Source organism: Xyrauchen texanus, chromosome 21 (genome assembly GCF_025860055.1).
Source record: "Xyrauchen texanus isolate HMW12.3.18 chromosome 21, RBS_HiC_50CHRs, whole genome shotgun sequence".
Lineage (NCBI taxonomy): Eukaryota > Metazoa > Chordata > Actinopteri > Cypriniformes > Catostomidae > Xyrauchen > Xyrauchen texanus.
In genome coordinates, this window is record NC_068296.1 from 37,327,309 (window position 1) to 37,345,507 (window position 18,199).

Here is an 18,199-nt window from a genome sequence, read left to right on the forward strand (position 1 = left end):
TTTTTTATTTTTATTATTATTATTTATTATAGAGAGAGAGAGAGAGAATGTTTACCTAAACAACTTTAACTCTGAAACTTCAGACATTAAAAACCTAAATGACCCCTGAAAATTAAAAAATACATCTTGCTGCCCAATATGTATCAACATGCCACAACCTGATCTGGACACACACACCAAAAACAGTAAATTACATTTAATTCTTCTTAGAAAGTTGCCATTTTTAACAATGTTACACATCCAACAACAGTAAATACAGATACATTGGAAACAATACTGGATGTGGCTCGATACACCAATCAGTTAATTGATTTTAATTTGACTCTACTACACATTTGATCTGGACAGCTTTTAAAATGCTTAACATTTACTTCTTTTACATTCTAGTGCAAGCAAAGCTCATTCATAATAATATATTAACGTAAGATAAATATCTAAAATAGTGATGAATCTTGAATACATTTCAAAGACAGTTCTGGATAGACACTCATTTCATCTATGCCTGTTGCACAAGAACTGATATCAAATCTCTTTATATCTTTACCATAAAATACCTACAAAAGTATTGACAGTAATCTTAAAACAATATTTAGATTTTAGTATCATTTACAAATGAATTAAACAGGAATATTTTTACAATTGTGTATTTTACTAAAATAGGAGGAAAATAGCAAGAGAAAAAAATACATTTAGTCATTTGTGTTGAAGTATCAGTAGTTTGTGCTGCGTGATGCCGAGAAGCCCCTCTGCAAATATCGGTCCACACGCATGTACACGGCCACTCCTCAAGCCCAGATCTGCAGCAAAGAAATAAAGTTCATATTAAACAGTGCTTTATATGTATTGAAAATATAAGCCAAAATTATCAACAGAAATGTCAAAAGAGAAACAGAGAGAAGTTTCTTTTCTGAGCGGGAACAGATTTACATAGAGAAGAGTGCAGGGAAACTGTGACCAACAGAATGTTGTGTAATTCCCCACAGGTTGGTGTAAAGCACCTAATCACCACTGCTGCCAGTTCCTAATCTAGAGCAGAGCACTGATGCCAGTAAAGGACAAAACCACAAAATAATGGAAATGAAAATACAATGAAAAACATGACGCATAATGTGTCATGGTGTTCAGGACAAGGTATATCTTAGGTCCTGAAACCGATCATTATTTAAAGGAATATTCCAGATTCAATACAAGTTAAGCGCAATCTGTGGGATAATGCTGATTTCCTTTTCTCTAAAAAAAAGCACAAATCGGTGTTACAGTGAGGCACTTACAATGGAAGTGAATGGGGACAATTTTTGGAGGATTTAAATGCAAAAAAATTTGAAGATTATAATTTTATAAAAGCACTTACATTAATTCTTCTGTTTAAATCATTTTTACAGTCGTTATAGGGTTTTAGGGTTTGTTGACATTACATCGTCATGGTAACGAAGTTGTAAAACTTCGCACAGAAAAGGTTATTAAGTGATTTTATTACAATTAAATCATGTCTACACATATATCATTTATGTCTTATGGTTATACTTTTGAAATGAAGTGAGTATTTTAACGTCTACAGATTGTCCCCATTCACTTCCATTGTAAGTGCCTCACTGGAACCCAGATTTGTGCTTTTTTTATAGAAAATGCGGGAGAAGTCAAATGCATTTGTCTAGTAATCAACATTATGCCACAAATACTGTCGATTGAGCTTAACTTGTATTGAATCCGTAATATTCCTTCACATTTTCACTAATTAACTTTCACTAGTTCATTTCAAATGGTCCTGGGGTGACAAATTAACTATCAAAAGTACAAATACTTCATATAGTCTTGAGATATATTAGGTCATTTCCCTTATTGGTGTGAAGTGGACACTCACCCGCAGGGTGTTATCCCAAGACCCTGAGCAGAACGCAGAACCATCAGGGGAAACTCTGACAGTGCTGACCCGGTTTTCATGGCCAAAGAGAATCGACACCCTGGTGCCTTTCAGGACATCCCAGACATTAATGGTGTAGTCATTATGGCCCGCAAACAGCAACCGGCCTGCGAAAAAGAGATAAAATAATGTAAAAACAGAAAAAGAAAAGTTATTTAGCATTAATCTTTATTATATACTAATAATGTTGTTTCGTATTAATATAATTGCAAATTTGTAACTGATCTTAATCGGTTATCAGTACGGCTTGTGGAATGTAAGAATTTCTATGAATCTCATTAAGTTTGGGTTAAATAAAAGTGGACCGAAATATCTTTCATAACTTCAAAGCCTAGTATTATACATGCTGATGTTTAAATCAAATCCATTTTTGGTCATACATCCACAAAAAAAAAAAAATCACAGTGACACCAGTTGCTTAAAAAGTCCTTGCAAAAATGGCTCAGAAAAGCTCTAGCTTGTTTGCAGATGCCACTGGCTTTGATATTTTTAACTTGATCTCATGAAAATGATGTGACTGTTGCATTTTTCTTTTTTGTAAAACAACATTACGTGGTTCCTAATATATCTTGTAGCAGTTCTGAGGTCCACTTTGTGGTGCATAAAGAGAGTAAAATGTTCTCCTAAACAGATGAAGTTTTGAAGTTTAATGCTCTATTAAGTTTTAAATCAACAAAACCTACCTCCCTACACTAAACCTTAAACCTAACTGATAGTGTCAGAAAAGCAAATGTTACTAGAAAAACACAAGTGCTTCTATGACACTTTCGGCTCTCGTGTGTACTCGCAAGCTCTAATATAATAACGTGAATCTATGAGACCAGGTTGGATATTTTGCTACCTAATGGAATGCCATTCTGCCTCTTATAAATGTGAACATGCTCTTATATGTGCATAATATCAAGTGAGACATGTTATACGTGTAATATGATGTAAATTTGGGTCTCTTCCTCACACAAAGCTTTCGTATGACTTCAGAGGACTTGGAATATAGCATCTAGATATATAAAATATAATCATATTCACTTCTTTTATGCTACTTTTTTGGTGCTTTTTGGAGCTGACAGCATCCATCCCCATTCACTTTCTAAGTACTAAAATAGTGCCCGGAATATAGTCCTCACTTCTCCGCTTGTTTTCCACAGCAGAAAGAAAGCCATACAGGTTTGGAAACGACATGAGGTGAGTGAATGGTGATACAATATTCAATTCTGGTTGAACTTTGGCTTTAAGAGCCGAATTCTGTCTCACCACTGAGAGAAAAGTCCACACTGGAGGCTCCAAATATGATGCTCTCTTTGGCATAGATGGCAACCTCGCGGTCAGCTCGCAAGTCATACAGACGACACTGAAACAACATCACAGAAGAGCTCGGTATGGATTCAGACTGACATAACATTGATCATTGCATGATTAACAGGTCACATGATTGAATTTAAAGGCAAAGACATGTTTGCACAGACCTTGTCCGGGAATATCAATATTAGACAAACACACTATCTCTCACATAATGCCATCAACATTATTCAAAGATCATAAAGATAAAAATAAGATAATTTGAGTCAACTAATCAGCTGATCACTTGATTAACTCCACAAAGGCGTTTTACATGAATGAAAAACAATCTTTTGTAACCTTTAAATATTGATTGTTGTTTTGTGATGAAATGTTGTCAATGATGTTTAGTAAAATAGAAGGACTTACCGTAGCATCATCAGATCCAGATGCAAAAGCATCTCCACTGGGATAATATCTGCAAATGGCAAACACACACTTATACACAGGACTTAAGACTGAATAGAGAGAGACATCATTGTCACAAGAGCCCAAAAGTAACTAAATGAACAACTGCAACATATGCATGGTTTTGGAATGGTCTCACCTTTGCTGATGCAAGTAAAGGGTGCGATTCAAATCAAAGACCAAAACCATATATGAAAGAAACCATCTGACACGACTTATTTAATGTGTATCAACTGGTGTCAAGGTGATTTATACATTTTTTTCCCTCCGCTTTTTCTCCCGAATTTGGAATGCCCAATCCCCAATGCGCTCTAAGTCCTCGTGGTGGCGTAGTGACTCGCCTCAATCTGGGTGGTGGAGGACGAATCACAGTTGCCTCCGCATCTGAGACCGTTAATCCATGCATTGGCTTGTTGAGCGTGTTACCAAGGTGACATAGCGTGTCACCACGCGGCCCACCGAGAGCGAGAACCACATTATAGCGACCACGGGGAGGTTATCCCATGTGACTCTACCATCCCTAGCAACCAGGCCAATTTGGTTGCTTAGGAGACCTGACTGGAGTCACTCAGCATGCCCTGGATTCATACTCACGACTCCAGGGGTGGTAGTTAGCGTCTTTACTCACTGAGCAACCCAGGCCCCAATGTCAAGATGATTTAAGTGGATGTATGAAGTCAGTCCTCAAGTTCACACAGGTATCCAATCAGAGTTACCACAGATGGAGTTCATCACATTAACTGGATGTGTAGTATTATTTGACACCCCCCCCCCCATAAAATCCCAATAATTCATAAATAATATTGTGTATGTTTACAATTTTATGATGAATATAGACTTTTTTCCCTATATTTGAAAACCTGTGATTCAGGCTCTGTTTGCTCAATGTTCCTTCAAAAAGTTGTTACATCATTCCACTAGATGGCAGCAAGAACAAGGAAAAAAACATTTCCTCAATCACCTTCCAGATCTGAATTGCAGGTGGCGCTCTAACACAGCTGAAGACTCGCCATGTGCTCATCTTTAGGCATTCTGTCTATTTTCTTATCCCATGCGCTTATTGAAAATATCGTCCTCTGAGTGGACTAGAAAATATATCTAGGTGTTGTTGGAAATATGGCTACAAAAATTTTATCTCGATATTTTTCAGTCTATTGACCATATTTGATATATATCTCTATAATTATGTATTTGATCTGAAATGGCTCAAAAGTTGTTGTTTTTTTTTTATCAGAGGAACCATAATTTCATTCAAACAGCCATTGTAGCCATGTAGATTCAATATTTTAAAGGCATTAAATAAAAATCTATTTTAAAATAATAAAGGCATATTTTCCCCCAGTTTTTCACTAAATGAACAGTTTCATGGCTGTTAAATTTTAAATGTGAACAAAACTATTATTGTAGACACTGTACACCAATATGTGCAGCCACAGGAAGTGTCAGGCTGTGGATCACTCACTTTACACTGTTGATGTCTGATTCATGAGTTTCAAAGGACTGAACGTTCTGTCCTGAACGCATGTCCCACACATTAGCCTTCTTATCACAGCCCTGAAACACACACAAACAACCCCTCACAGACCGGCACAGAAACACTCACAACAGGCTCAATCTCACGTGAATGATGTGCTAAATATAGCTGCACATTGTCTGAGCTGACACTGACTGAATCATCCATTAAAATAAAATCAGAGTAAGAAGGCACTTTCCACGAATAGGGAACACATTTAGAATCTTATTACTTTTTCCTAAAACAGCACTACATTACCAAATCCCATGTTCTTGGAAAATTGACTATTAAAGGATAAAGTATTATGTGACATATAATTAACATAGCAAGTCAAATGTCCTTTTTAAATCATGAATTTGGCCTGTCCCATTACAATTTTGACATAATTTGTTGAACTGAACTGATATAAAAATTTTTGTAGGAAAAAAGGTTAAATTTAGCTATGTTTCATATTTTCCCACATTCTAACCCCTTATTCTTATTCCTTGCAACCGGGCCAATTTGGTTGCTTAAGAGAACTGGCTGGAGTCACTCAGCACACCCTCAATTCGAACTTGCGACTACAGGGGTGGTAGTCAGTGTCAATCCTCGCCGAGCAACCCAGGCCCCCCTACCGTTTAGATTTCTATGACATTTCAGTGTAGGATGATACTGGAAACTGGAAGTGTCTTCAGCGTATTTCAGCATGGATTGTATGTTTTTCGCCTCATATCAGCTTGGATTGCTTGCGAAACAGTCAAAAAATGATTCAAGCTTTGCAAAGGAACTGTTATTGAAGGATAGGGCAGTTAAAAACACTTGGACCTGATATAAAACTGTAAGTAAACCGTTCCATTCATGAATATTTCAAATGTCATGACTGTTTGATAGTTTATGGTGCTGACATCCTGTTTACACTGGGCAAAACTCTACGGCTTGAGGCTGTCTTCACCGGATGTGTCGACACAAACTTTCTAAAGCATTTATTTGTGTTGTTGGCAGTAGTAGCGCCAGCGCGTGCAGTGCAAAATGGAACAGGACATCTGCTTACTGTCGGTGCATCGCATCGGACGCTTCCATTGTAGACAGCATCATTGATTATAATGGGTTCTATTGCTTTTGGCGCAACCCATCCAGTGTAGACGTTGTGTGAGTTTTAACAGTTGTACTTGAAATGAACAGTTTAAAATATTCAGATGCAGTGTGTTGGATGTGCGTTGTGTAACCCCTGAAATTTAGTTTTATAATATTGTAGAGCTTGTTCATTCTCTTCAGATTGAGTTTATAAATATGGCTGTATTTGAGGGGCTGCATGCTGTTAGCCAATCACAACAGTGTACGTTTACGGTGAAGTTTCATGCCAAAACGGAGCGTTTCAGACAGAGGGCCAGAGACAGGGTGAACTATGATCATATATTACAAAATTATGACTGTTTTAATGCAAAAAAAAACTAAAACAAAAACATTACTAACATTATCAGTGGACCTCAGGGAAGATAATAAAACTATATAAAAAATAAATAAATAAAAAAATAAAAAAACAAATAGCATTTCATGACCATTTTAAAGAGTTTCAAGCCCTATTTTGTACCCTACACATATGGAAATTGCCATAATGTTAATAATGATAGCAGATTAGAAATGATAATTAAACTTCAATGTTTAAGTAATACTTTACAAATAACTTTATAAAATGAAATTAGTATTTAGCTGATTTTGTTCTACTGATAAGAATCTCATGTGTGTTACGGTGAGGATGTGAGGGCGGTTGAGGTGTGTGTGTTGAGTGTAAACAGGTGTGTGTGTTTTTTTGCTGACTGTAAACAGGTATATCTGACCCCTGACACAAAAGTGTTTCCTGTCTCAGAGGGTGCGAGGTCCAATGAGAGCACATCAGCCGAGTGTCCATGGAAACTCTGCAGCAGCTGCCCACTCTCAACATCCCATAATGCACAAGTGCCGTCACCACTTGAAGTCAGAATCTGAAACACACACACATAAACACACACATCTATGTTTCCTGTTTCCTTATCAAATGGTTAACCCTGTACAAACAGTATATTTTGCAATGAATTGGAAAGCTGATGACCTTCTTAAAAAATAAATATATTAACTTTATTGCCCTCATGTGGAGGCATTGGTCATGACACTATTTTCCCCATAAAAACGTATTGAGGTTTGAATTTGGTTCAAGAAAGAATCCAGTCTTGCAGATGAAATATTTAATACAAAATAATACAAAAGTGATTTCACTACTGACACTAGATTGGTCGAATATTTAAATTTAAATCAGTTCAGGAGGAAACAGAGATCATAATCACTGGAAGCGTTGAACATATCACTATCTATTGCTCTTTTATTCTATTGTGTATTGAATCCCCTGCCTTGACATGATGCCAAAAAATTTAATTTCCTCTTTTTACTGTTTATTGTAGCTTAGTGGAACACAGTCAAGAAAGAGGAACTAACTGTGACGCGAGACAGTACAGAGAGAAAACCCCAACCCTGTGCTGTCCTTAAACAAACACACCGCCAATGGAAAACTGTAGACGTAATTTTTTTTAATTACAATTACAATCTCGGAACAGACCATTAGAGAGGTCACATGCTCCAGAAATTCATTAAATTATCAGTCTACTGTTCATATATTTGAGATATATTTATTAGGGAATGTTTCACATTGGGCTTCATAATTTATCACTGCAAACAATTTATAACTGTTCAGTTAAAATCACAGCAGGGGAAAAACAGGGCATTGCTGTTATGAGTAATATGTATATGTTCCATAAATAAGAGTTATTATAGACTGATCCCTTCCAGTAATGTAAAGGTGAATTATTCAGCTAAAATTGACCACCTCACACTGCAGAGCAGATTCTACACTTAGTTTAATGTACTGATGTCTGCCCACCAAATGATACAAAAACAAGGACAGTTTATTCTCTGTGCACAAATATGAAATTACATCTGAATTTTGTTCTTCTGATATCATGTACGTTATATATGTAGTCAAGCTAACTTCAAAGGTTTATGTTTGCCGAACAATACACCAGTCGTCTTGGACTTTATACTGACACCTAGTGGGGTGGATGCAGCCGATTGTGCAAAAGAAAAAGTTTTTGGTTACTGATGCCATTGTAGACAGATCTCTACAGACATATTTGTCACCCACTACGCTGAAGAGAACCCGTAGGGGAAGGCGAGGTGGCAAGAGGAGCAATGCCAAGAGGACGGACACAACAGTACATTCGGAAGAAGGGGACTCGTCTAAGGACAATTTGATCTTCAACCTCACAGGTCAGGAATTTCAACCACAAGAAATAAGCCTTTTAAACAAAGACCTACGTTTTGTTCCAACTAAAGCGACTGATCCTTTTGTCACTAAAGTTGAACTGTTTAAATTCTTTCGGACTCTCAAACTTAAGTGTTTTTTCAAGTCGATCAAGTATTTTCTGACTCTTATAGTGGACAGACTAAATTCAAGCCCAAAAGTACCTTTTATCCATTGATAGATAATTCATCCATCGACACTTATTGTAGACTAGTTGAACGAGATGTCAATAGTTTGTTTGAACAGGCACCTTCACTACAAAATAAGACATCCAATTTGACAAATGCTGAAAAAGAGGCTCTTGACAAATTGTGTAAAATAAAGACCTTGTAGTCAAACCTGCAGATAAAGGAGGCAGTTTGGTTGTGATGTCTCGTAACCTTTATAATCAGGAGGTCTTCCGTCAATTGGAAAACACCACATATTATCAATTATTACAATCTGGTCCTACGGCACAATTTCAAAGAGAGGCGTATATTTTTCCTTCGAGAAACACACTTGGATAGGTTCATATCTGATAAAGAACTACAATACTTGACCGACTGCTCTCCAAGTAGGCCTATCTTATATATTCTACCCAAAGTGCACAAGAGTCTGGATAATCCTCCTGGTAGACAAATAGTAGCAGGGAATAATAGTCTTACTGAGCCACTCTCTAATTTTGTCGATTTTGTTCTTAGACCTTTAGTTACATCTCTTCCCAGCTATCTGAGAGACACAACAGATTTTCTACAGTGTCTCTCCACTATTAATAATGTAGAACATGATATGATACTAGCCACCAAGGATGTAACGTCCTTATATACCAATATTCCTCATAGTGAGGGTCTATTGGCCCATAAATATTTTCTTGACCGACGGATAGAAGAGGACTATCTTCCAACCAAGTTCATCGTTGATATTGCCAAATCGGTACTCACTAAGAACTACTTTTTATTTGAGAACAAATATAATTTGCAGATTGAGGGTACAGCCATGGCTCTGGATTATGGTCATTTATATTTGGGTTATTTGGAGGACCATTATATCTTTAAGAACAACCCTTTTGCTGAAAATATTATTTTGTTTAAGCGATATATTGACGATATAAATTGTCTCTTCACATTATAGAAAAGACACAGATAAAAACAGTCTTTAACATGCTAAGAGTGCCCAAACCACCTCTCTTAAACGTGGTTTGCCCTATAGGCAGTTTACAAGACTTTATCAAATCTGTTCGAGAAAAGAAGATTTTGAGAGTAAAGCTCAGATCTTATATGGTGACTTTAAATCACGAGGATATCCTAATGAATGGTTGGACACCTCACTCCAAAAGTTTCGTGGGACCAATTATGCAACTGGAAAGAGCAGAAACAGAAACAAAAATGTCCATGTGTCTTTAAATCTACTTTTAGTCCTTTGAGTGATGATGTCAAAAAGATCATCAATAGTCATTGGCACATCATTCAAAGTGATTCTCAGTTAATTAATAAACTTGTTCATGCAGATACTTATATCTCTCCTCTGACTACCCTTGTTGGTGCCCAGGGTAATTTTCCTTGAAACAACTGTACATCTTGTTCTCAATATGTTAAATGCAGTTTATTCACACATCTTCATACATAGAGAAATTACAAGATCAAAAGTGCTTTACGCACCAGAATTATTGAACACAAGAAAGCTTTTAGAAGAAAAGATGATACAGCTCCAAATTTTCATCATTTTAATTTGGCTAAACATTAATTCTCAGACTTGAAATTCCTGGGTATCAAGATGATTTTTTACCTCAAGGAGAGGTGGAGACAGAGATAAGAAATTGTTACCTAGGGAGGCTTTATGGATTTTTGTACTTGAATCTTTAGCTCCAAGTGGTAGGAAAGAAAAACATGACCTTTCCTGTTTTTTTCATTTAGTTACAGTGGTGATTTTATATTGTGATTTTGTTTTGTGTTTGCACGCTTGGACCCTGTTGATTCTAGATTCCACTGAGGTAAATTTTTGTCTATTCCAGCTCTGCACACAGTTCATTTTCTCAATCAACTTCAGGTGCTTCCTCAGATGCTTTTTAAACAGTATTGAATGATTTCATATGCTAGTCAGTTGTTGGCTACTTTTCTTAAAAAAAAAAAAAAAACAATAAATACTATTAAATACATAAAAGGTTTGTATAGACATCTAATAATTAGGCACAATTTATTTTTGAGTACAGAAATAATCCCAAGCGTTTGATCATAAGCCTTTAGATCAAACTTTTATAAGAGTATGAGAAAAAAAACATAGTAAGTGTCCTTTTGGACTGGTTGTGTAGACTACATTTATTTGTATTTTTATTAGTTCTTGATATTTAATTTACTAACATTAAAAAAGATATTATTTCATTTGTATTGTATGTTTTGCTATTACTGTAGATAAATCGAGGATAACTGAGTTTCAAGCGACCATTTAAAGTGATTTTAATTAGGACAATTTAGAAATTTTACCAAACAATTTGGGTAAATTAACTTCAGAAAAGGTGACTTTGAAAGGAGAGTAGTTTTCATCCCTTGTTTAAATATCAGACCAAACCTGATATTTCCTGACAGAGAGATGTGTTTGAGATTGATGGGGTGAAAGATTAATCTTTGCCCAAAAATGAATGCTTCAACGATACCAAACAAAACTAGAGCACAAACGAGAAGCAAGCACAAACGATGGAGACAGATGAGAGTAACTGACATGGGGCTTAGCCTGAGCGATTTAAAGAGTCCCAAAAGCAATCTTTAAAAAAATATATTTTATTTTCCCCCAATTTTGGAATGCCCAATTCCCACTACTTAGTAGGTCCTCATGGTGGCGCAGTTACTCACCTCAATCCGGGTGGCGGAGGACAAGTCTCAGTTGCCTCCGCTTCTGAGACCATCAACCACCACACATCTGATCACGCGGCTCACTGTGCATGACACCGCGGATACTCTTAGCATGTGGAGGCTCAAGCTACTCTCCGTGATCCACACACAACTCACGACGCGCCCCATTGAGAGCGAGAACCACTAATCATGACCACAAGGAGGTTACCCCATGTGACTCTACCCTCCCTAGCAACCGGGCCAATTTGGTTGCTTAGGAGACCTGGCTGAAGTCACTCATCACGCTCTGGATTCATACTTGTGACTCCAGGGGTGGTAGTCAGCATCAATACTCCCTGAGCTACCCATGCCCCCCAAAAGCAATCTTGTTAAATACAAAGAAAGAAAACGTCATGATGTTTCTTTTAACAGCACAAATCGAGCACAAACAAACTGGAAAAATCTGAGTGATTTTTACCTCATGGGGTGGAAAGTGACCTCACACTGCAAAAAAATTATGTCTAATATCTCAAACACCGAACCAGCACAAACGTTTTTGAATAGTATAGATTTGGTAATGATTTAATTATATGGGGTGCCAACTTCACAGAGGTCCTTTAGTACAGGATCTGGTGGTATTCTTCATTGGCTCAGTACCTCAAGCGGTGAAGTAGTGTGAGGCAAATGGCGGTTGCTGCGCGTTTCAGTTGGGGTGCGGGTCAAGAGGCTGGTTCTGTTGACAGAATCACGATTAACAGCTCCCATCCTGAACACATATCACTGTGCATGCTCAGGTAGGGCCACGTTCAGCATTTCACAGCAACAGTGAACGAGCCACAATTAACTTCTGATATGCTTCACTTTTTCTTATGCGTGGGATTCGCAGATCCAATAATATCATGTAAACTGCTCGCACCATCGTCCAATGACAGGCCGTCTTACATCCTATTCGAGTGGCACGTGGGAGAGGGGGTGTGTCTTATAACTGAATCAAAAGTTCATTGGTTGCTCCCATGAGTCAACAGTCCAATGGCATTTTTTAACTCGATTCTCAATTGGAGAAAGAAAAGGAAAAGCAAAACGAAAAAGAAAAGCCATTGGAAAATGGATTTATAAAAGCAATTGCCAAATACCTTTTAAAAATGCAAATTCAAAGGTGCATTTAAAAGACTCATTGTACTCGTTTATTGCTAAATTTAATGATTTAATGACATTTAATGATACATTGTAAACATTAATTAAATTTGTCCATTTATAAACGGATTGATTTATTCAAGTTTTAATTTTCAAATTAATAGATTGATAATTTATTCCTTCATTCTTTTTTAATTGGCACTCCTGGGCTTCAGCTGATATGGACTGACAAATGGTAAAAGAAAAGGAAAAGCCAAACAATAAAGAAAAGCAACTGGCAAATGCTTTTAAAAACACTATTTAAAATGTCAATTTTATAACAATAATTGAACACATTTAACGTGTCTATTTATTTGTCAATTTATAAATTGGTTTATTCACATTTTTTAATTAATAGATTGACAATTTATTCCTTTATTCTTTTGTAAATGGCACTCCTGGGCTTCCGTACTCAAAGGCTGCATAAAGGTAACCCATATGATTCCAGTGATTTAATCCATGTCTTCTGAAGCAATACAATCACTCTGGGTGAGAAACAAACCAAAATTGAAGACCTTTTTCACTACAAAATATTGACATCCAGCTCAATTGGCTTCAAGATGGTGATTCTTAAATCCTGGATGCGGTTGCCAAGTGTCAGTCCCGGTATCATTATACATTAAAGAGACGCTGCAATTCTATTTTTTAGTGTTTACTACCAAACTTTTTTGTAATTGCTGTACACGCAGTTAAAAGTATCCCAAAAAACTCAACATGCAATTCTACTTTTATCTCAGATCTGCATTTTTAAAATAGCCCAACTGCCAACAGCACAAAAGAAAAAACTTTTAGGCCTTTCAGATTAAAATATATATTTTTATATCGATATATTGATTTATATACAGTATATATACTGTATATCTAAACTTATTTAAATATTATGAAATTGGAATTTCAAAATGTATTTTTACAAACAAGGATATGCCCATTCAAAGAGAGGTTTTGTCAGATTGAATTCACTACTGGGGCAAAATGTGTCAGAACATACTAGAACATACTGCAAGTACAGACACACACTCTCACCTGCATATCAGAATTGGTGAAGCTGCAGGAAGACAAATAGTTGGTGTGCATAGCCACAGATTTCTTCTTAGCTGCCAGGTTCTCATTTTTATCCAAGGAGAGAGGATATACGGAGCATTTATTATCCAAACCACTGAGGAAAAAGAGAGTGACACATTTTGCAGAGTAAAGAATATTTTAGATTTATAGATTAATAGATTGCATTACTATCTCAGAGCTGTTATTTACAGTAGATACTGCTGATACAGTCTGAAGTTGAGAGCAGTATTGGCCCTTAATTGTTTTGCTGATGAAATTCAAACTTACCCACAGGCCACAGCACAGCCAGAGGGGGCGTAAGCACAAGCCATGACCCAGGTGCAGGGCATAGTGACTGCATGCTCCTGTACAAAACACACACCACAAACATTCATTTCACAACTATTCCAACAAAACTGACCCAGACGAAATGTGAGCAGCTGTGGGCAAAGATTTATTAAAGGGATAGGTCACCCAAAAATTAAAAAATTAAATTCTCTAATCATTTACTCACCCTCATGCCATCCCAGTTGTGTTTGACTTTCTTTCTTATGCTGAACACAAATTAAGATTTTTAGAAAAATATTTCTGTTCTGTAGGTCCATACAATACAAGTGAATAGTGACCAGACCTTTCAAGCTCCAAAAATCACATGAAGGCAACATAACAGTAATCCATACAACTCCAGTAGTTTAATCCATGTCTTCTGAAGCGATGCAATCACATTGAGTGAGGAACAAAAAAACAATATTTCAATCCTTTTTAACAAAAAATCTCCACTTTCACATTCATAATGTGAAAGTGAAGATTTATAGTAAAAAAGGATTTAAATATTGATCTGTTTCTCACCCACACTTATCATATCACTTCTGAAGATATGGATTAAACTACTGTTATGGATTACTGTTATGCTGCCTTCATGTGATTTTTGGAGCTTGAAAGGTCTGGTCACTATTCACTTGTATTGTATGGACCTACAGAACAGAAATATTTTTCTAAAAATCTTAATTTGTGTTCAGCATAAGAAAGTAAGTCAAACACAACTGGGATGCATGAGGGTGAGTAAATGATGAGAGAATTTTCATTTTTGAATGAACTATACCTTTAACAATCAAGGAAACAAGAAGTAGATACCAGATAAAAATATCAATAACATGAACAGTGACAGTGACAAATAACACAGCTAAATGTGCAGTAATGGCACCGGCATATAGTATAAACCTGGATGTTTCTTCATGTACTTGATTCTGATTAGTCAAATGCATCATCTGTATAACTGACCATTCTCCCAAATGATTTCCTAAATAATTGTGCTTGTTTCATGTCTCTCATATCACTTTGAGCTCTACCTCTTCACACATAAAATAATATACTCAGATCATTAATTCATGTCCAGTTATTGATCTATTTGGTTAATAATCACGTAACAATATGCATGAAAATGGTAAATGAGGAATGGGTGACTGTAATGAAACTCTGGGTTGAAGTTCTGGTAAGAGTGCCTCTGCTGGTGAGTTGACTGCATTACAGAGGTCTGTAAATGTGTCTGTAAAGTCTACTCTCTTTTTTACATTCTTAAAACACACACACACACACACACACACACACACACACACACACACACACACACACACACACACACACACACACACACACACACACACACACACACACAATACAAACTATAATGACAAAAGTAAAAAAAAAAAATACACTCCATACACTTTAATTCACACAAACATGCTTTTTAAACCTCATACAGCTGGTTTGCAAACACATACAATATATGATAATGCTGCTTGTTTACATAGTCATGTCTGATTATTAAAATGGTCTTGTATTCACAAGAAAAACAGTGTAATATTCTGATTTACTGCTGATTTGTAAATGGTGTGTGAAGGATTAGTTTTTGCTCTAATACTTTGGGTTTCCATTAGAGTGCATTACAACTGTAAAGCATGCAGATTAAACTGTAGAATGGTTGTAACAATAAAAAAAAATCTCTGAACAGCACACACAAAATTCTGTGTGACACAGATTGACTTACCTTGTTGGTTGTATACGCGTCCCATACAATGACTTTTCCATCCTACAGAGAGATACATTTCAGTAAACAAAAAACATTTCCAAATATGCTAAAAAGAGTGGATAACCAAGTAAATGACATTTCCTTTTCCAACAAATGTTAAAGGAAAAGTTCTTTAAAATGTATATATATTTTTTCATACAGTAAAAGTGACAAGCTACCAAGTAACATTTTTAAGGCAAGATTTTCAGTGAATAATGGCTAAAATATCAGCATGTTCCTTAAACACAGCTTTTATTTGGCTTCAGAAGACTTGGAATATAATGCACAAGTGACTACTTTTATTATGCTTTTATGTCACTGTTTTGTCTATTTGGAGCTTGACAACCACAGTCCCCTTCCACTTTCATTGTATGGAACACAGCAGCTTGGACATTCAGCTAAAATTCTCATTCCTGGGTGAAGAATACCCTGAACAATGTCATTCTATGAAAGCAGAACAGCAGTTTGGTACTGTTATGGCCTATAGTGATGATGATAATACATCCGGTTACCTGAGAGGAGCTGACGATCCTTCTCTTGTCCCGGCACCAGTCCATACACAGCACTTTATTCCCATGTCCCTTTAAAGTTCTCCTGGTCTTCATGACAAACTGACCCAAAGCCTCTATCTTCTCTGCCACCTGATGTACTATAGTTAGAAAAACACAAATCTCCATTAACACACCACTGATAGCCTTTTATTTGACTGAAAATTAATCCAAGAGTGAGAAGTTGTTATACTTTGAATATAACAGATGAAATGACCTGCATGGTTTATGATCTGTATTTCTAGGTGGTTACAAGGACGTCAGGATATAAATCAATACATGTTCAGACAATTACAGAAACCTGATAATATTTAAAAACAAGAAGAATCAAATTATTATGTTGATATGTGGCAATATTAAAAGTTGCATGTAAAATAAAGAATGGACATTAAATAAGACATGTCACACAAAAACGACAGATTTATCTACCCAAGTTAGAGTAAAATAGGGCTACTATTAAATATGTACTTATTATCTTATAACAAGCAAATCTGAATATAAAATCTAGCTCTAAATATTAAAAGCTTATCCTAAATTGAACACCTAAAGCTTCAAACCAAATCTACTATACATCTTAAATACAAAAGCTAAATCTACAAATTAGGCTAAATATAAATCTTAAATACAAAATGTTACATGAAAATTAAAATATGGGCCTACAACTAAAAACACAATCTAAATAATACATCTTAATGTTAAAACGCAAATCAGCTCCTCATAGAATCATAAAGGACTAAATCTTAATCCACAAATGATTTAGGACATGCTATGCGAACATATTTCGATTGCACGAGATCATAATCCTCAGAAAAACAGTCATATATTTTGCGTTAGTACGGCAAATTTTACGGCTGTGCCCTAAAACCTAGTGTGCTGCCTACCTAGATAGCATTTCTAAGCGCCCGTTTTTGATACCAAACATGACGCTCGCGCCTGCACCCATACATGCAGTCTATGTAGGCAGCTCACTAGTTTGACACACCACCGCTGTATTTTACTCACACTCGATATCGTGCAGTTTTGCTCTCTCCTCCTCCAGTTTTATTTTAAGAGATTCAGACTCCGCTTTCAGCGTGTTGATGGTTTCGCCCTTCCCCAGTCCCTGACAGGCCATCTTTTTAATAAAGCACAGATATATGACGAATATCAGTAAATATGAGCTGTATCATGAGCTGAGAGACTCATACAGCGCGGCCCGCACAGCTGATGATGCGCTGACGTCACCGCGAGTGCGTCACGTGACACATCCCCGCCATCAGCATCACACGTTTATTTCGGAACCTCACTGACTGAAAGATGGCCAAAATAACATTTAGCCTGCTGCTGGAGGAGACAAATTCCCTCATTTTATCTTTAAAATAAGTTAATAACTGAATAAAAAACGTAAAAAATAATTAAATAAAACTGATCATAAAAAATGAAAAATCTTTCAAATAAACCATGAAAAATCTTAAAAAGTTATATAATTTCTATATTATAATTTATAATATAAATATAACATACCTGATTCAAGTCATCGGTTGAGTAGTAAATTACTTAAAGACCTGAAACATTCCAGGAAGATGGTAAGGAAACCCTATAAATATTCAATATGAGCGCCCTCTACTGCCTGTTAATTATGGTAAGTGATATTAAAATAATAACCTGCAGGGAACGTTCTGGGAAGGTTCTCTTTAGGTTATAAAATAACAACCTGCAGGGAACGTTCCCAGAACGTTCTCTTTAGGTTATAAAAATTAAACCTAAAAATAACCTGCTGGGAACGTTCTGGGAAGGTTCTCTTTAGGTTATAAAATAACAACCTGTAGGGAACATTCCCAGAACGTTCTCTTTAGGTTATAAAAATTAAACCTAAAAATAACCTGCAGGGAACGTTCTGGGAAGGTTCTCTTTAGGTTATAAAATAACAACCTGTAGGGAACCTTCCCAGAACGTTCTCTTTAGGTTATAAAAATTAAACCTAAAAATAACCTGCAGGGAACGTTCTGGGAAGGTTCTCTTTAGGTTGTAAAATAACAACCTGCAGGGAACGTTTCTAGAACGTTCTTATTTGGTTCCCAAAAAATAACCAAATGGGA

The 18,199-nt window shown here is 36.2% G+C and overlaps 1 protein-coding gene across 1 annotated transcript; it reads right to left on the reverse strand.

Annotated features, from left to right (window-relative positions):
• Window positions 1–136: 136 nt before the first annotated feature.
• LOC127661206 (guanine nucleotide-binding protein subunit beta-5b) lies at window positions 137–17,339 on the reverse strand. The gene is made up of 11 exons (XM_052151812.1): window positions 17,124–17,339; window positions 16,086–16,222; window positions 15,553–15,594; window positions 13,794–13,870; window positions 13,488–13,620; window positions 6,995–7,138; window positions 5,127–5,218; window positions 3,626–3,674; window positions 3,173–3,269; window positions 1,862–2,028; window positions 137–797 (listed from the first exon to the last, which is right to left on the reverse strand). Exons 1-11 carry the CDS (start codon window positions 17,233–17,235, stop codon window positions 786–788), a joined length of 1,062 nt encoding a protein of 353 aa, XP_052007772.1. The 5' UTR covers window positions 17,236–17,339; the 3' UTR covers window positions 137–785.
• Window positions 17,340–18,199: the final 860 nt, after the last annotated feature.